Genomic DNA, 21088 nt, shown 5'->3' with positions numbered 1-21088 from the left:
CCAACAGTCCGTGTTTTAACAAGCCCTGCAGGTAACTTCCATGTGCACTAAAATGTGAGAACCACACATTTATTGTAAGAAAACCCAAAGTGAGGTAACACATTTCTTAAGTACATATAAATGGCCAACACCCTTAAGTTCTTCCAATGGTACTGAAGGCCATTACACAGTTTAACACTAGGTAGGCTAATGGCAGTGATGGTCATAATGAGTATTTTTTCCTAGTCAGCCTTCATCACAAGCATGATGATTTACCCACAGGACTCACAAGGAGCTACAGACTTGTTCCTTCTCAAATGCTCAGACTCAGTTAGAGACTTTAAGGCACTGGTAGCAAAAGTGCTGAAATGGCACTGATATTCACCCTGTCCTGATCTTCATCTTGTTTCTGGCCACGCCTTTCCTCAAAGCTTCTCCATGATTTCAATTATCCTCCCTTCCTGTGTGCCCCTCCTCAGAGCTTCCACCCTGCTCCCGCTCCCCAGGATTCAGTCATCACCTCCTAAATGGAGCTGCAGGACTGACTGCTCTCACCATACTTCTTCCATCTCTCCAGTGGACATAGTTCCTTGTATCTCCCACTAGTAACACTGACAGAAGTAAGTAAAACTGAGTTTATCACAGCTTCCTATCAATACTTCTACACTTTGCTCAGTGGTAGGTTTCACCGATCTACAAGTTACCTAAGTCTTCCACTTTTTCTCCTTTGCTTGCTTTGGTTTGTATTGACCTGTAGAATCTTATTCCTCCCTTCTTGTCTATTCCTGCTATTACTGTACTTAGCCCGTAAATATTTAAAACTGTAAAATTATTTTCTAAAAAGTTTTCTCCTCTCCTTCCTTCCCCCCCTCCCTCCTATGCAAAAGCAGATGGCGTACCATGAGTACTTTAGATTGATCTGTTGATCACCCCTTTCTTTTTGACCTCACGTTGACTACAAATCAATCTCTACACCCTTGAGCCTAACATTCAAAGCTCTTTAAGTCCTGATCAAAACCTACTTCTTCCATCTCCCCTCCATTCACTCCTCCCTAGAGACTTTCTACTCTGGCGGTTCTCAAACTCAGTGGTCTGGAGGGCTGGTGATTTTTCCCTTTCATGGAGTTGTTTTTAGTTTCACTGTAAGCTTCCTGGAGCAGGAAATTTTCCACATGTGTCTCTCCCAGCACAGTGCTCTGTGCATATAGCAAGGATTCAAAAAATATACAATTATTGGTAACCATGGCATATGGAGGAGAAGTTCAGAGTAACTGCAGGTATGACTCCTTCAGGTGTCAGTATGGTATGCTTCTCAGTCACTCAGAGAGCATCTTGGTAACTTGGAGGTACAGCTCACAGAGGAGCACTTGACTGATCACTGGCTTCCCTGCTCAGATAGCTGCCTCCTAAGAGAATTCCTCTTTGTTCACATTTGTAGAATAAGATGTACTCTTCAGACACTGCATCCAATAATAATGATGCAGTAAGAATAAACATTCACTGAGAGATTGTGTGTCATGTGTATTACCACTGTGATCCTCCCAGCAACCTAAAGGACTTTGGAATGAATTATGTTATCCATTCTATAGATGTGAAAATTGAGGCTTAAATAAGTTGAGTGACGTCTCAAGGTCATATAGCCAAGCAGATGTAGGACAAATGCCTGGGCCATGACTACTGTTCCCTACCCCCGGTGTAATCTAATACACCGATTTCTTGCCATAAATAGGCAATGATCTTTATGCCAGGGGTTTATACAAGCTTGATTTTAAACCTTTAAAGATTGAGATTTGCTATTTCCATGCCACTTAACACAGTTGCTATTTCTTTTTCTAAGTTAAATCACACACTCAATAGTAAGGGTTAACTTCTGGTGCCAAGGAATAACTGAAGGAGGAAACATCCCATATCTTTCCTTGGAAGTTAGTTATAAAGGGCACATAGAGGTTGAGAAGCAATAGCCTGCAATTTTCAATTAATGCCACTGACCCCATTGGTCACAAAAACTTGATCTTGGTGAACAAGAACAGAGAAATTGTACTGCATTTTGCTTTCTTGACTTAGTGATTTGAAGAATGTTTTTCTGACATCTCAGTTTGTCAGTGTTTCCATAAAATTCCCAACATTCTAACCTGATTCTAACCTATTTCACTTTCTAATCAGTCTTAAAAATAACAGCAGTAACAAAATAACTGAAGAATATCACAATTACCTATAATAAAAAAGTGTTAGATATTTTTAAGAACACCTGTTTTAACACTGACTTAGCACTTGCTTAATTTTAATCATGTATTACACATTTACTCTGCTTGATTTCTTTATAAAATAAGATTTACAAATCATTAAACTACATGTACACATATAATGTATATATATTTGTAAATATAACATATATATTTACATGTTGCATTTTCCATATAATTCTTCTACCTCCAGAGCAATTTTGAGATCTTCAGAATCCTAAGGCGAAGGTTTAACTGGGCTGTTTATTTTAGCCCACAGATTTACAATCCAAGGCCCTGAAAGACATCAAAACCTACCACTTTGAACTGATTATACCTTGGTAGTCAATGAAACTAATGTACTTTGCATAACAACATGTATTATTCATGAATTTCTTTTTAAATTATTAAAAAATATGGACATTTTTCGATAATTTTAAAAGTACAGAAAATTACAAGCAGGCAGAAAACAACCATAATTTCACCACAGAGAATTAAAAGTTGCTTTACTTTGGTACCTTATAAATTTATTATCCTAAATTTTTATTAATTTGACAAGACTTATTTCACCAGATCATGCCTATTATAGTGCTGAACTACACCTTAAACCTACTCACATATCTCCATAGCTATTCCCACCATCCTAGCCTCCTCCAACCTGACTGCCTGCTTTTGTCTTGTCTCCCTTCAGTTATTTTCTCCATGCTCACATCACTTCAATGGCATCTATTGCTCTTGGGTGAAATGACCATCTTAAAAGAGCATCCAGTGACCTCTGACTCTGCAGGGCTGTTCTCAGACTCAAGTAAGAAAAAGTTATTTGAAGATGCCTATAAACTACAGTAAGGGCTTCCCAGGTGGTGCAGTTGGTAAAGAATCTGCCTGCCAATGTAGGAGATGCAAGAGATACAACTTCAATCTCTGGGTCAGGAAGATCCCCAGAGAAGGAAATGGCAACCCACTCCAGTAATCTTGCTGGAGAACCGCATGAACAGAGGAACCTGGTGGGCACCATGGGGTTGCAAAAGAATAGGACACGACTGAGCATGCGCACACACACATAAACTATAGTAAACTGCAGGTATGAGTGGTTATTAGCTAGATCTTTGAATGCAAGGCCAGATGTCAAGTGTTTTGTTGTTGTTTTATTTCAGAAAGAAAATAATTTTGATTTTGTTTAATTTTAGAAAAGTTTATGTGTTACTATCAGAACTATTTAAATACAGCTTAGCCTTTAAGAAACAACTAACAGAGAGCACTTTAAGTGAGAAAGCAGTGTTCTGATACCTCTGATATTCTGCATAGTCTTGGAATGAGATCTAGTTCTCACTGAATTGAGAAATGAAAAGATGCCCCTCCCCTACACACAGTTGTGTGGGTAGTGTTATAGCAAAATTAATCTTCCAACTATTTGTGTTAAAAAATGAATGAAGTAACAATGAAAGAACTCTATTCCAGACCTAGAAATATATATATACACACACACACACTTAGATGAATGAACAAAGAATGATAATTTCCCCATTACATGACAAACCTGCTTTGTGCTGTGAGGATGCACAGATTTTGCAAATGATTTCACCAGAGGCTCCCAGTTGTCTCAATCTGATTTCTGGTTTCAGAGATGAAACCCTGGGTCAGATAAACTGCATTATGAGAAAGCGGGAGCTGGGATTTTGATGACTTGGCCACAGTATAATGGAAATATCCTTGTGAGTGAAAAGCTAATATACTGTTTTATTCATTCTGGACACAGTCATCAAAATGCAATGTTTTTTTTTCTCAGTCCAAAGATAATCCTTCTGATGCTTGACTTGTTTATTTTAAATGTTTATCTTTGATGATCTGAGTGAAAGACTTGGCATGGAAGAAAAACCTAGCAAAGTCATGAATATTTGCCTTTGTATCCATTGGGGTATCATTAGCAAACAGATGGAAACTCAAATTAGGGTCATTCTGGAAGGTTTAAGAAAGAGGCCATTTATGAAGGTTTAGGTGGGGTTTAAGGAAACCACAAGGAATAGTAGGGTTGTTAATACCCATAGTCCCTGAAGCCTGAGGGGCAGAAGTAGCTGCTGGGATCCAAAGAGAGTTTTCTAGGGAAGGCAACCTCTAGAGACTTAGAGTCAAAGGACAAAGTCAATCTGAATGAATGGATCATGCCCTGAGGAAGCAGAGAGAAGGAATACCTGAGCTCACTCTTTCCTCCCAGGGAGCTTTGCATGGGCTCCCTACCGAGTGAACCCAGTGGGAACCAAACAGTAAGAGAATCCATAGATGTAATCCATACAGCCCAGCCTCCTAGGGAGAGAGGAGGGTAGCGAATGAAAGATATTCAGCACAGTCTTTCATTGGAGTTTAACTAACATTTAGCACAAAGCCTGGCACATAGAAAATGCTCCTGAAGATGAGTCAGTTGTGACCTTAAGTCTCTCCATCTAACTTTATATAGCCCTTTGAGTTTCTCCAGTGGCACTTACTATCTTCTGCCTGTACAGAAACTACTGAACAGCATCAGCCATCAACTGTGAGCTCCTCTCTTTCACCTCTTTCTCCTTCCCTCCTTTTCTCTCCCTCTTCCTCTCTTTTTGGCTGTAAATACACTTGCTTTCAATAAAGATTTGTAACTGCATCAATTCAAATATGAGGACTATGTCGTATCACATAATTCTAAATTTTCTACATTTAACTTCCAGCATTTATTTTTTTATAAAATTCACTAAATTCACCTACTTTGTATCTAGCACTGTTCTGAGCACTTAGATTTAAAGGATGAGTAGGCAAGGTCCCATCTTCCCAAGGTTTACCTTGGGAGAGCAGAGAAATGTAGATAAGCAATCATGATATGACTCTTATCTGCAAGGGGAGTGTTACAAAATGGCATTTCTGCTGGTGGGCCCAAGGATGAGAAGAGTAGAAAAGAGAGAGAAGACCAAAGTAGCAACAGCTTTGCACTTACACACACGCGTTGCGCACACGCACACATACAATCTACACACAAACACACAGAGTGGACTCTAGAGGTGAGAAATCAGGCTATATATTAATAGAAAGGGCTTTCTGAAAGCAGAATGAATTTTCTTAATTTCAACCTAGATTCCTATAGTATAATTACTTCCAATTAACATTCAAAAGATTCTCTGGCCACTAAGTATGCCCAGTACTGGGGGTCAGAATGAGAAGAAACTGGGGAAGTAAGGAAGATGTTCTTGGGGAGAGAGTTTCTTGCTGATGTGAAAACAATACCAACTGAAAGATTATCTCCTGGGCAGCAGGGAGCTTTAGTCATACCAGAATGAGAAGTAAGGAGGATGAAGCAACTTCAATTATTCAAAACTACAGAGAAGAGAGCTTGAGTTGTAGAAAGTCATAATGACAGATTCTCCTTTCTTTGCTGATTAAGTGTGATACAGTGGGAAGGGCATTGCCTCTGCCACTCACCTCCATGACTTTAGCAAGTTTCTTAATATATTTGAGATTCATTTCTTACCCTGACAAATATGGATGAAATTACTCACCCAAGGATTGCTGGGAAGACTAGCACAGTGGTGGCCAACTTGCTTTTGGTGTCTAGGATTGCTCAGCATTACTGTCACCTTATCTAACACATTTCTACCCTGGGAAAGGATTTGGTGTTCTCAGAACCTTATCACATCACCACTCCTGTTAAAGTTTTTTATGTACAGCTTTTTGATTGCACTGAAGAACCTCATCTAGAGTTGAATGTCTTCAGACCAATTGTTTGAAGAGCCAAATTACACAAACCCTCCTCAGTTTTTCCACTGTATCCCCCAAGAAATGCTAATCCCTCATCTTGGAAGTCAGTACTAGCTAGTGGAATCCCAGTGTCTCAGGGGTAAGACAATGGCATAGGTCTGTTGGAGGGGATTCTGGTTATCTGGTGATCTCTGACAGCCTGATTAACTAAAATAAGAAACCAGGTCTGACTATGGTTTCAAATCAGTATTAAATTGAAGATGGTTGAATAGATTTTAATATTATTTCCCCACATACCCTGAAGACATTCTTTAGCATTTTCCATAGGTGGGATCAAGGTGACGTTCCAGCTGTGGTCCTTGACCTTAAAACTAATCTCTTCATGCCAACTATTCTGCCAACTAAATACCATTAATGTTAAGTTTCACATTTCTGATAAGAAGAGATCTTTTCTACAGTAAACCACTTCACAAAGAGTTTCTTTTCTTCTTATGAACATATCTTTTATAATTCGAACAACATGATTAGAGATAATTGATGCTTTATATATAATGAATATTGAAGCATATTCATAGATTCAAAATGTAGCTATCTGATGTACATTTTAGATGAAAATATACTATACTTTAGCAGAAAATAAGTTATTATAATGACCAAAATGGTATTTAAATTTTAAGAAATTTCAAGTAAGCAAGGACTCAAAGATATTGCTCATAAAGAGTTAAGAAGAGGATAGAGTATAGAATAAAAACATTTCATATATTTTAATTTATATAGTCATTTCTTTTTGCTTTATGAGCCAGTTGTAACTTAGACATAAAAAAATTCCCTTTGGAAAGATTTTTAGATTTAAGTTCTTCAAACTGTGATAAATGCTCAGGTAAGGAAACAGAATATGACCTAGGATAGCTCAGCAATTAATCTTGCTGTGCCTCATTCCAAATTGTTACCCATTGAAAAAAATTCTACTTAATATGTTAAAGTTTTGTGCATTTTTCACTGTCTTCTACTGTATGAAATATTCGAAGAGCCCTTGGTATAATGAAATAGCTGTTAGAGAAGCTTTTTTGTTAATGATGATGAATAATGTAATTAAGATGCAAGAAATGAATTTGTATCAGCTTCTAAAACTGTAAGTAGCACATCTTTGAGAAACAACAAGGAAAAAGTATAAATTTTCAAGGTAACTACCCAATTTAAACCATAGCGTCAACTTCAAGAGGAAGAATTTGGTAATTATTACAAATATTAATATAAGTTCTACTAATGTTACATAAAATAGTGTTAAAAAGTGCCTTAGAGTTCCTTACACTATCATAAGTGTCAAACATAAGTAATGATATGGTGAATTTTGCTTTAAAAGCAAAATAACATTGTTTCTGCATGAAAATATACTGAGGATATGCTTGACATATTGGGATTTTAAAACTAATAATGCAAGTATACTCTTTCCTGGACAGTTTCTGCATCCAAAATACCTTTTTCTTTCTACTTTCATGACTCAGTTTTTCCACTGACTGTTCTACCTTTGTCTGTCTTCCAGAGTCAAAATTTTCCCTCTTCTTACACAATTTATGTTACATCACTTTATGTTACATTGTTTCAGTCTAGTATCAGAGCAGGGTGTCCCAGCCTTAGCACTACTGCCATCTGGAGACTTAAAGATAACTTCCTACTGTAGGAAGCTGTCCTGTACACTGTACGATGTTTAGCAACCTCCCTGGTCTCCATCCACTAGATACCAGTAACAAACACCACTCCCAGGTGAAAGGATCAAAGCTCCTCAGACACTGACAGATGCCCCAGGGGGACAAAATCACCTCTGCTGGAGAACCTCCATAGTAGAGCGCCTGGTGTACATAGCACCAGGTTCAGCTTTGAATATATGCCCTACGGTACGTGATCTCAGAGGTGATGCTCAGTAAATGTTTGTTAAGTGAATGCAGGGTGTTTGTGGTTGCTCAGTCATGTCCGAGTCTTTGCAACCCTATGGACTGCAGCATGCCAGGCTTCCCTGTCCTTCACCATGTCCCAGAGCTTGCTCAAATTCATATGCATTGAATCAGTGATGCCATCCAAGCATCTCATCCTTTATCATCCCCTTCTCCTCCTGCCTTCAATCTTTGCCAGCATGAGGGCCCTTTCTAATGAGTTGACTCTTCGTATCAGGTGGCCAAAGTATTGGAGCTTCAGCTTCAGCATCAGTCCTTCCAATGAATATTCCGGATTGATCTCCTTTAGGATTGACTGGTTTGATCTCCCTGCAGTCCAAGGGACTCTCAAGAGTCTTCTCCAATACCACAGCTCAAAAGCATCGGTTCTTCAGCATTCAGCCTTCTTTATGGTCCAACTCTCACATCCATACATGACTACAGGAAAAACCATAGCTTTGACTTGACAGACCTTTGTCAGCAAAGTAATGTCTCTGCTTTTTAATATGCTGTCTAGGTTTGTCATAGTTTTTTTTCCCAAGCAGCAATCATCTTTTAATTTCGTGACTGCAGTCACCATCTGTAGTGATTTTGGAGCCCAAGAAAATGAAGTCTGTCACTGTTTCCCTATCTATTTGCTATGAAGTGATAAGATTGAATGCCATGATCTTAGTTTTTTGAATATTGAGTTTTAAGCCAGCTTTTTCACTCTCCTGTTTCACCTTCATCAAGAGGCTCTTTAGTTCCTCTTCACTTTCTGACAGGTGGTGTCATCTGCATATGTGAAGTTATTGATATTTCTCCTGGCAATCTTGATTCTATATAGCCTTGATGCATTCCTTTCCCAGTTTGGAACCAGTCCATTGCTTCATGTCTGGTTCTACCTGCTGCTTCTTGACCTGCATACAGGTTTCTCAGGAGGCAGGTCGGTGGTCTGGTATTCCCATCTCTAAGAATTTTCCACAGTTTGTTGTGATCTACACAGTCAAAGGCTTTGGCGTAGTCAATGACGCAGAAGTTGATGTTTTTCTGGAATTCTCTTGCTTTTTTGATGACCCAATGAATGTTGGCAATTTGATCTCTGGTTCCTCGCCTTTTCTAAATTCAGTTTGAACATCTGGATATACTCGATTCACATACTGTTGAAGCTTGGCTTGGAGAATTTTGAGCATTACTTTGCTGGCAAGTGAGATGAGTGTAACTGTACAGTAGCTTGAACATTCTTTGAATTTGTTTATTTTCCAGTATTTGGAACAGAAAGAAGAGTGCTTTTCCAAATTTATGGATTTCAATTGGACTTGTTGGCTCATAAATTTCTAATGAAACTCTACCCCTTGTCATTTTTTCTTCTTATTATTACTGGAAAAAGAGGGCATCTAAATCTATTCTAAAAAGAGATCAAAGAAAGAGGAAGAGAAGGTGAAAACAGAGAGAATTGAAAAAGAGAAAATAAAGAATAAAATAAAGAATAAGTGAGCAAGATATAGAGTGTTTTTCTATGCCACAAACCCATTTATGTAAAAGCTGAATTAAAATATTTTCAAAGGAAAGTATATCTTTCAGTTTGAAGACAGTGAAAAACATAACCCAATTATTCATTTTTCCTTATATTTAATGTTACAATTAATTTTCTAACACAGACAAGGATAATGCAGAAAGGAGAAAGAGATGCAAAAGAACATTTTAACAAAAGAAAAGGAAAGAAGAAAATGGACTAAGGGAAGAGTTTATGAGAATATGAGAACAAAATATGGATACTTTAAAAAGCACAGTTAAATTTCTAAAGGATTCCAATTTCTTTTACACAGCATGTTAACACTTGAATGATAATTCCTTAATACTTGCACATGTATGATTTAGAAATTAAGGAGACAAAAAATCAGTTTTCAATTTATCAATCATAATGTAAAATATTTTTCAAATAATGTTCACTGTGTTATAAGTTGTTTCTCTAATTAGTTCTGTATTCCTAACTTGCAAATTTGTAAAAGAAAAAGTTCAAGTAAAGGGGAAAAATTCATTCAGGGTATTTGACCTTTATAATTTAATTATTATCAAGAAGATGCAGGCATGGTGGTTAAAAGCACAGGATATAGACCTAGAGCAGCTGAACTGGAACCTGACTCCCTACTTTCCAGTAGGTGACCCTGGATTTGGGTTCCCCTGGGAGTGAAAGCTGAGACAAGCATTCCATGGTAAAGGATCCACCTGGGAAGGCGTCCTCTCAGAGAGGATGGAGCTTCACATCACAGGGGAATTCTGGTGTTTGTGTAGAACTCATGTTAGAGTTTTCCCAACTGAGGAAGCTAAAGTTTTATTTGTTTTCTTATCTGCCAACTTCCTATCTTCCATTGGCTGAGGGCTGCTTCCTGGGAAATTAACTGTCTGACACCCTAGCTTACCCTGGATGGGGCGCCTCAGGCAGAGGGTAGAAGAGGTTCTCAGTGTGTAGCATTAGCTCCCATTTCATATTTTATATTTGAAAGACACCATAACACCAGCATGGTCTTTCTAAATTGTATTAACAAAATATAAGATTAGCAAAAATTAAATATAATCAATCTTCATGGATATTTGATACTGTGCCAAATCCTAGAAAATTATTTGGATAATTGCAGTAGTATTTAAACTGGAAACTGAGACCTCTTCTGATCATTTTGGACTCTTCCTTGTACTAGGATAAGTAATACAAAAAGGGGGAGAATTGATCCCACTATAATTGTAAATACTCATCTGCAGGGATATAAGAGTGGCACCCAAGTTCCTCTCTTTTAATAAAGCCCAGGTCAAGCATTCATAGAACAGTAGACCAGTCCATTTAAATAAGACTCTTGAGAAGTCAACTTTTCCACGTTTCTTTGTCATTTAAAGAACCTGAGGAAGCTGAAGTTCTTTAGAAGACAAAGAAAACACGGACAGGCATTTGGAAGTCATTTAGGGTCTGTTACAGACAATGGAGATTTTGTCCTTTAATATGTTCTATTTTTGGTTGTGTTATAAAGAATTCTAATTTTCAGTGAATTTTCCTCTTATCTCTGCTTTCCATATTTTATGAAGGATATGGTATTGTTGCTCACTTTATTATTCAGTCTATGGTATTGAGTATTGAGATAGGATTGTGATAGAATTAGAATAATAGAGATGAATAGAAACTCAGAAACACTGCATCCATTAATTGGTGAGACTGGCTTGCCTCATTTTTGATTGAACAAGGGTTGTGCCATATTCCGTCTGTTCCGTTCCGTTCCGACGCTCAGTTGTGTCCGACTCTTTGCGACCCCGTGGACTGTAGCCTACCAGGCTTCTCCGTCCATGGGATTCTCCAGGCAAGAATACTGGAGTGGGTTACCGTTTCCTTCTCCAGGGGACCTTCCCCCGCCCAGGGATCGAACCCGGGTCTCCCGCATTGGAGGCAGACGCTTTAACCTCTGAGCCACCAGGGAAGCCCCCCAGTATTTCTTCCTTCCCCTTCTCCTCCAATTTAAAAGTATAAACAACTATCTGAGCAGGTAGAGAGGAGAGCTGTAGAGATGGCAGGTGACAGTGAGGAAGTCCTCATGATCATCAAAAACGTGGAAAGAATATATGAGCTCCACTGGGCCCCATGGGAAGAAGCTAGTCGTCAGTCTTCTTGCTGGGACCTCATTACAGAGGGCTGGACACTAGAAGAAGATATTCAAGGAGCAAGAAGCCATGGCATGTGCTGTAGGAGGCAGCAACCGAGGGGTCCCTATAGGGACCTGGGGCAGACTGCATTCATCATGAAGTTGAACGGATAGGAGGTTCCCTAGCATTGGGCCCCAGGGAAAGTCAGCATATGCATTCAACTGTAGGGGGACTTTAAAGATATCTCCCTCTCCCTTTCAATTTCTAACCCCAATACCCTAAAGCAAAGAGGTATCTAGAAGATGATGGGGAAGGGGAGCAGAGGGCACATCAAACTCCCCCCACACCTCAGGTACTGTGGACCTGATCATGGTGGGCTGGGACCAGCTGGAGGGAAGGCAAGGGAGGGACGGAGGAGGAGATGGGAATAGTTTCCACAGAGCATGCTTGAAGGTAGCTATCAGAGAAAAGGCAAAGCCATTTCATATCTAAAGCTTACCAATTTCAATTATGCAGAAAAAATTGTGTTACTTAGAAAAAGCCAGAAAAGGGAAGTGAAAAAGAAAAAGACCAAGACTGAAATAATTAATATAGTTAGGGATTATTGGGATAATGAATCCTCTTATTCCCCCACTCCCCATATATTTTTAATGTTGCCATACAATTCATACAAAACAAACGTGTACCAAATCCCATACACCAAAGTTGAAATTCATATGTAGCTTTTTGGTTTGACATCTATGCTGAAACATGGGTTGTATGTATATAAACATAATGCATACCTACAAAAGCAAAGCTAAGTTTTTAAACACTCACATTCTCTTGAGAATAAAGCAACAACACTATTATGATGAGTTGTGTTAGAATTGCATTCATATTTATAGTTTAGAAAACCTTGAGAGATCATGATTCAAGGAGTAATGTACCTCTTGACAAGGCCTTACACTCAACTCTCTTCTCCTTTTTGGAACCATCCTAAAATGTAATCTGGGTTTGAAGACTGCATTAAAAGGAGTGTTTGTAGCATTTATTGGACACTGTCAGAAAGCACAAAGTATTAGGTCAAGCAGCTACCTAGCACCTACCTTGGTATTATCTTCAAATGTAGTTAGAAAAGTGAAAATACCCATGATGAAACATAGATAAGTCTGAAGGATTTTTATCAAGAAAAAAAAAATCTGTGTGCTTCCTTTGGAAGGATCTCTCATGAAAGAAGTTGTGTCCTCCTCCTTATTTTGATTATAGTGGGGTGCAATTTAGTATGTTCTAGAATTTGAGCCTGCATTTGATTTTTTTTTTTTTTTTTACTTAGAGTGACATTTTCAGTAATCACTCAGAAATGCCAGATCTTAAATCATGTAATTACCAAGATATAATAAATCACAAAGCAACTTGAAAGAAAGGTTGTTTAACATTAATATCCTAGAAGTTTATGAGGTGAGAACTTTGACACATGAAATAGATCTGAATTTCCACTAACATACTTGACTCTTTTCAAAGACTTATAATTTTCTCTTATAAAATTAAGATTAAATGAGATTTCCCTCCTGGAAACCCAAGAGCAGGAGATTTTTTTCATTTGAAGTTAGGATCTGAGGAATTATTATCGCACTTTAGAAGTTACTGAGACCAATAAACACTGATTATTTTGTACTAATTTGAGAATATCACAGTTATGGTTATTCACAACTAGGGTTTACTAAATTTTATGAAATTAAAATCAACAGCAAAGGTCAACTATTCCATACAGTTTTAGTATTAAGCATATCTCAGTATTATTGAAATTATTTATAAAATAAGTTTCTAAAAATTGAATAATTTTTTTTTACAAATCATCATCCATTCTTATTGATGCTTTAATCTTTTATAGTCAAATTACAGATATTATTTATAATGATTTCTATGTTGAAGTTTAGTTGTATTCAGTTCACCTCTGTTCATGTCCAATGTGTTACTTACTCTGTGAGGTTTGGGTGTCTATAAATTTCTTTATCAAGGCATCAGTCGTTTGGGTATAAAGACTGAGAGCATATCTCAGAGACTGAAGATCTGGACTTTTCTCTAAGAAATTCTTTTTCAAGCCATTTCCTCCTGCATGAAAGTATTGCTAAAAAGAAAAGAAAAACAATGTAAGCAGAGGCATTTAGAAAGAAGTATTAGATTTTATGGCCATAATCATGAGGCTCAGTTGGAATAATACAGTATGATCAACATAAGGTAGATACAAAGACATAGTACCATATGGCCATTACCAAGTCATCGCCATGTAGTTCAGGTTACCTTAGTATCTCAAGTGTTGCTCTCATTTAAAACTTCAGTTAAATGGGATCATGAAGATGCAGAGGCCCAGTGCTTACAGAATGCTAGGTTTAAGATAATGTGTCAACTCGATTGTTGACTTCTGTTTCCAGAGCATCAGAAAAAGATCCAGGGTTGTCAGATTTCACAAATAAAGTATCTTCTGGTCACATGTTTTCCAGATACTAATTTGCAATTCTAGACCAAGTGCCCACTGCTCCCACCTTTCCTGTGATCTAATCACACAGTGGTACACACACATAGGCCACCCTGAGGGTGCAGAGTGGTCCTGAGAAATTCAATGTCCCCTAAACTGTGTCTGAGAAATGTAATAAAACAGTTTCTTTCTTCTTAGTTTTCCTAGGTACAGTCATCCAACAAACTCAAAACATCACCATATTTATAGGTTAAATAATAGAGAAGATATATATTTGACAATAAATATGGTCATTGAGGGATGTTAGAGTTTCTAATGTTGCAAGTATTAAGCACAGACATCACTTCAGAGGGCAGACTATCTATCTCAAGATATATGATAGAGCTAAGGATGTTATTTCCCAGCAATTTATAGATAACATGTTTATTATATTCTGTTAAGGTAAGATAAATGGGTCTGTCTTTCTCTCCCTGTACCAATAATGCTAAACTTCACCCACACTGCAACCCGGTGCACTAGGATCCAGGATTCTCACAGAATGGCATGTTTTGAAAAAGCTCAACAAATGATTCTGACACACTCTCCTGTGTGTCATCGGTCTAGCCTACTTAAAGATTTCCAAAGTAAAACATGTCAACTGAAAATTCAAAATTACTTCAGTTTTCTTCCCTCTGCAGAAACATATTCTGAGCATTTGTAGGCATTTGGTTGTAATTTTAAAGACTATAATATAGAGAAAATTCAGAGCAAAGGCCTGAGAAAATAGGCAATGGGGATATAAATTGAAGAAAGTGTGTTACAATCACAAACTTCTTCCTCAAAAAGAAAACCCATGGTCACTTACAATCCCATTCCATTGTAGCTGAGTGCACTGTGAAAACACAAATTGCACCTACATCCACCAATGGTTATGAAGAGGAGGCAGAGAAAAATGGGGAAAGCCTTTTCTTATTTTTGAAGGGATGACAAAGATACAATATTTAAACATCTTCTATACCTTGATCTTACATAAATATTAGATATTGTAACTTATAGAAAGCATTTATTGCAGAGTTAGAGTCCAGAATTGTTTCAGGTGCCTTGGGGGATGAAAAGATGTCAGAATTCCTTTCTTCAGGAAATGTGATATGATACTTAAGTGGAAAAGTATTAATGAATGTATTGAGAGGGGAGTTTTGCTTGGAATTGACTGCTTTTCCTGGAGGAGTGGTGGGGTGAGCTCTGGAGCTCTATTTACATAATGAACCAGGGAAGCATCAGATGAAATAATACACCCTACTTGCAAAGAGCTGCAGGATAGACTGAACCAGGACTTCGTGGCTTCTCAGGAGGGGAAAGTATTCTCCCATTCACTGTTCCCTAGACAAGCTCCAATCTTATCATACCTGAGCATAAGTGCTGGAGGCTTAAGTTAGTAAAGTACAGGAAGAGTAATGAGCAGCAACTAAGATGATGTTTCATGATCTCTTGGGACTATATGTAGTTGTCAGAAAAAATTGTGAAAATCTTTGAAATGGGCAAAAATGTTTAATGAGTGCTCTATCTATGATACCTATCTGAATTATCTTCACTTTTCACTGGCTTGGAGCTATGTGTGTATGCTCAGTTGTTCCATCTGACTCTCAGCAGCCCCATGGACTGTAGCCAGCCTGCCAGGCTCCTCTGACATGGAATTTTCCAGGCAAGAGTACTGGAGTGGATTGCCATTTCCTCCACCAGGGGATCTTCCTGACCGAGGGATCGCACCTGAGTCTCCTGTATCTCTTGCATTGCCAGATGGACTCTGTTGAGAAACTGAGGAAGAGGTTGCCAGAGGAGAAGGTCCTCACCAGAGGCAATAGCGAAGGGCCGGCCTTGCTCAGCACATCTCCAACGTTCTCATAAACATCTTGTCCTTTGAAGCTGTCTCACTCAGCCCTTAAATTCTTGGCATTTAGCTTAAGGAACACTCCCTGCTCTTTCCATTTAGCCTAAGGAACACTCCCTGCTCTTTCCATTTAGCCTAAGGAACATTCCCTGTGCCTGTAGTCCTTGAGATAAGAGCCATGATTAATAGCTAACTTGGGGGCTTGGGAAACTGATTAAGCTTAGAGGTGGAGACAGCATGTTTAGTAAACCTGATGTTATCAACATTATGCAGATGTTCATGTTGCTATGGTTTTTGAAGTCCTACTTCCTTGTAAAACTATATAATAACACCTGAAGAATAAAGCAAATTGTCAGTCTCCAGAAGGCTGTCCGTGTCCCTTCTTTCAGAAGCAACTCCGCCGAGCTCCACAACTGGCGCCCAACCTGGGGCTCAAAGAATATGCATTTCGAACATGGAGGACTGCTTTCTGAGAAGGAGGTAAGCAGATCATGGGACACCAGGCAAGTAAAATTCCATTTGTTTCTTTGATGCATCATTTTTTGAAACAGTTTGGAGCGAATGTTTCTACAGAACAGCTAATGGAATGCTATAATCTTGTTGTTGATTATAATCCATGGTTTCCTGAGGAGGGAACATTAGATGATCAAGTGTGGCACCGAGTGCGAACCAATGTCTTGACGGCATATGGACGAGGAACCCAGATTCCTTCCCGTTGGTGGGTAACCTGGGCTCTGATTCGTTCTGTCATTGAACAATTAGATGGGAAAAAGGTGGATGTTGAGGTAGAAATGGTGCAATCGCTGCATGAATACGAATTAGAAGAAAAGGATATGCAGGGAGCTCTTCATCACAAAAATGTCCTTTTTGGGCAAAAAGATGTGCCTCATTTGCCGCCACCGCCTCAGCCGACAAAAACAGACACAAAAACGGCTGAGCCATTGGAAAGCCAGTTTCTTCCCCCTCCGAAAGAATTTCTATCTTTTCCTACTGCTCCAACTCTGACTCTTCCATTGCTGGCAACTAACGCTCCCCCTGCCTCTTTTCTGACCCCTGCTGCCAGCTCCCTGACTCCTCGGGATTTGGTCAAGCAGGCCTTTCCTGTATTATTTGACCATCCCCAACAGAGGCAAGTGACCTGGAGTACTCCTGATTTCAATATCATTTCGACCTTTCAAAAAGCATGTATGCTCTATGGGCCCACCGCTCCTTACTGTCTTGAATTCCTTCGGGACTGGGCAGAAAACTGGCTACCAGCAGATTTTACTGCCATCGCGAAAATGGTCCTTACTCCCCAACAATTACTTCAATGGCAAATGTGGGTGAATGATGAGGTGAAGGAAGTCCTTCAGGAACACCAGAGTCGGGGAAACCTCGCACAGCTCACCTTTGATATTTTAACAGGCACAGGGACCATGGCGGAGACGACCCCTCAACTACAGGGCCTGGCTCCGCCTATAATGTTTTGGATTAAACAAGTGGCCCTGCATGCCTGGTCTAAGGTAGATAGCACTCTGTCTGATGGGTCCCTTGTAAAAATATTTCAAGGACCAAGTGAGGAATATGCCCAATTCCTCGGAAAGCTAAAAGATGCAGTGGAAAAATCTATTAAGGATGCAAGCTTACAACAAATGATTTTAAAGCAATTAGCATTTGAAAATGCAAACGAGGACTGTCAAAATGTTATCAGACCTATCAGAGAAACAGGTTCTATTATGGATTACATGAAGGTATGTAGAAACATTGGCTCCATACCTCAGGGCAAAGGTCGCCGCTATGGAAACATATGCCGTACAAAAAAGTATGAATGCAAAGTGTTTTAATTGTGGTAAACCAGGTCACATGAAAAAACAATGCCGTATACCTGTAAATCCATCTTTGATGGCTTCCATAAATAAATACGAAGGGGAAACCTCCCAGGCCCTGCCGTCGGTGCCGAAAGGGCAATCATTGGTTAAATGAATGTAAGTCAAAATTTGACAAAGCTGGCAATCCATTGCCCGTAAAGTTAAAACACTATCAAGGAAATTCGGGAAACTAGAAGTGGAGCTTCCCTTCAGCCCCACACCAAAAGAAGGGGACGATATAAGGCCTAGTATTATGACTCTATCTTCGGCCACGCAACACAGTGCCTGTGTAGATATCCCTAGCCCAAGGGACATGGAACTGTTGTTGATTAATTCTCCATATAAAGTAGATACTGGTTATTAGGGGCCTATTCCTGCTAACACTGTGGGAATTATATTGGGCGGGAGTAGTTGTACTATGAAAGGGTTGCATGTTATGACTGGAGTTATTGATTAGGATTATAGCGGAGAGATTTCAGTAATGGTACAAGTCACTTGAAATATATATTTACAAAAAGGGGATCGTTTTGCCAAGATGCTTTTGTTACCCTATGAAAAACCACAGAAAACATCCCAAGCTGTTTGTGCTGGAGGTTTTGGCAGCACTAACTTATTTGCAGGATTAACTGCTCTCTTACAGGAATTAGAAAAGCCTATTTTGACCTTGAACATTAGGGAAAAAGTTTTAAAGGAATGTTAGATACTGGGGCCAATATTTCTATTACTCGCTTGTCAGAGTGGCCCCCTGAATGGCCTTTCCAGACCCCAGCAAACCGTATTATTGGCTTAGGAGAGGCCAGCCTTAATAAGACTTTTGAGAGTGTCTCTCACCTACAGGCTCGAGGGCATGAACAGATTGTAGCTTACATTAAACCTTATATTACAGCTGCTGCTGCTGCTGCTAAGTCACTTCAGTCGTGTCCGACTCTGTGTGACCCCATAGACAGAAGCCCACCAGGCTCCCCCGTCCCTGGGATTCTCCAGGCAAGAACACTGGAGTGGGTTGCCATTTCCTTCTCCAATGTGTGAAAGTGAAAAGTGAAAGTGAAGTCGCTCAGTCGTGTCCGAACCTTAGCGACCCCACGGACTGCAGCCTACCAGGCTCCTCCATCCATGGGATTTTCTAGGCAATAGTACTGGTTATATTACAGAGGTTCCTATAAATCTGTGGGGCTGAGATTTTTTGCAGCAGACTCAAGCTTGTTTGGTATTAAATGAACCTTTTTGTAAGGGGCCATTGAAATACAGCTGCTAAAATTACAATGGAAATCTAATACTCCAATATGGACAGCTCAATGGCCCCTGCCCTTTGAGAAATTAGCAGCCCTAACAGAATTGACAAAGCAGCTACTTGATCAAGGGCAAATCGAGCCCTCTTTCTCGCCATGGAATTCTCCTGTGTTTGTAATTAAGAAAAAATCAGGAAAGTGGCGAATGTTGGGTCTTACAGCCAGGGCTTCCAAATCCGAGTATGATACCCAATGGATGGTCAGTAATTATTATAGATCTTCAGGATTGTTTTTTCACTCTTCCTCTTTATCCAGATGACAGCGATTTGCTTTTTCTATTCCCACAATAAATAACAAACAACCTGTTCAAGGTATCATTGGAAAGTACTTCCTCAGGGAATGAAATATTCCCCCGCCATTTGCCAATTTTTAGTAGGACAGATCCTACTGCCCATAAGGGAGAAATTCCAAGACACATACATAATTCATTCAGTTCAGTTCAGTTCAGTCGCTCAGTCGTGTCCGACTCTCCGCGACCCCATGAATCACAGCACGCCAGGCCTCCCTGTCCATCACCAACTCCCAGAGTACACTCAAACTCATGTCCACAGAGTCGGTGATGCCATCCAGCCATCTCATTCTCCGTTGTCCCCTTCTCCTCCAGCCCCCAACCTTTCCCAGCATCAGAGTCTTTTCCAGTGAGTCAACTCGTCGCATGAGGTGGCCAAAGTATTGCAGTTTCAGCTTTAGTATCAGTCCCTCCAATGAACATCCAGGATTGATCTCCTGTAGAATGGACTGGTTAGATCTCCTTGCAGTATAAGGGACTCTCAAGAGTCTTCTCCAACACCACAGTTCAAAAGCATCGATTCTTCGGTGATCAGCTTTCTTCACAGTCCAACTCTCACATCCATACATGACCACAGGAAAAACCATTGCCTTGACTAGACGGACTTTGGTTGGCAAAGTAATGTCTCTGCGTTTTAATATACTATCAAGGTTGGTCATAACTTTCCCTCCAAGGAGCAAGCGTCTTTTAATTTCATGGCTGCAATCAGCATCCGCAGTGATTTTGGAGCCCAAAAAAATAAAGTCTGACACTGTTTCCACTGTTTTTCCATCTATTTCCCATGAAGTGATGGGACCAGATGCCATGATCTTTGTTTTCTGAATGTTGAGCTTCAAGCCAACCTTTTCACTCTCATCAAGAGGCTTTTGAGTTCCTCTTCACTTTCTGCCATAAGGGTAGTGTCGGATGATATCTTACTTTCTGCGTCAACAACAACAGCTGTAGAAGCTTTATTAGCAGCTGCTGCCCAACAATTGCAAACGAGAAATCTAGTAATCTCTGAAGAGAAAGTACAATTCCAGGAACCTTTTAATTATTTGGGATATGTAATGACTAAACAGGCTGTGACACCTCAAAAAATGTCTGTGAGACTAGACAAAATTCGAACCTTGAATGATTTTCAGAAACTTCTTGGTAATATTAATTGGCTTCGGCCTTCTCTGGGCATACCCAATTATGCATTAAAAAACCTTTTCAAAACATTAGAAGGACCCTCTGATCTAAATAGTTACTGAGCTTTAACTCGCTCAGCCAAACAAGATTTGAAACTAGTAGAGGAGAGAATTTCTAAAGCCTTTGCCTCGTGGCTACAATTAGGTATTCCGATTTCTCTTTATGATTTTGCTACTGTAGATTCCCCTACAGCTTTAATAGCACAGGAAGAAAAGCCTTTAGAATGGGTTTATTTGCATACCAAACAAACAAAGAAGATTGTTGCTTATATTGAATTAATTGGCAAACTTGTTCATTCGGGAAGGCAATGTATTCAGGCCCTTACGGGTTATGACCCTACAGGAATTTACCTCCCAATTTCCAAAGAAAAGTTTACTGCTGCTTTACAGGTTAATCTCATGTTCCAAAGAGCTTTTTCTGATTACCAGGGACAATTTATTTCTAACCCCCTGAAAGGCAAGCTATGGGATTTCTTACGAACCACCCTGTTCATTATTAACAACATAGTATCTTCCCAATCACTTTCTGCAGCGCCTACTTATTTAATTGATGGCAATAAAGCAGGCTATTCTGGGGTTCAGTTCAGTTGCTCAGTCGTGTCTGACTCTCCGCGACCCCATGAATCACAGCACGCCAGGCCTCCCTGTCCATCACCAACTCCCGGAGTACACTCAAACTCATGTCCACAGAGGCGGTGATGCCATCCAGCCATC

General features: G+C 39.5%; 1 protein-coding gene across 2 annotated transcripts in view; it reads right to left on the bottom strand.

Annotated features, from left to right (window-relative positions):
* Window positions 1-21088, bottom strand: part of UNC13C (unc-13 homolog C) — a 691503-nt gene that overhangs the window by 46968 nt on the left and 623447 nt on the right. For both annotated transcript variants that reach the window (XM_055436715.2, XM_088839621.1), the window contains one exon: window positions 13415-13562. In XM_055436715.2, coding sequence (XP_055292690.2) covers window positions 13415-13562 — 148 coding nt within the window. The remainder of the gene's footprint in view (window positions 1-13414; window positions 13563-21088) is intronic.

This window comes from Moschus berezovskii, chromosome 9 (genome assembly GCF_049115385.1).
Source record: "Moschus berezovskii isolate FMDL1 chromosome 9, NW_MosBer_1.0, whole genome shotgun sequence".
In the NCBI taxonomy this organism is placed as follows: domain Eukaryota; kingdom Metazoa; phylum Chordata; class Mammalia; order Artiodactyla; family Moschidae; genus Moschus; species Moschus berezovskii.
The sequence above is the reverse complement of the archived record's forward strand: the minus strand, read 5'-3'. Positions and strand labels throughout refer to the sequence as shown.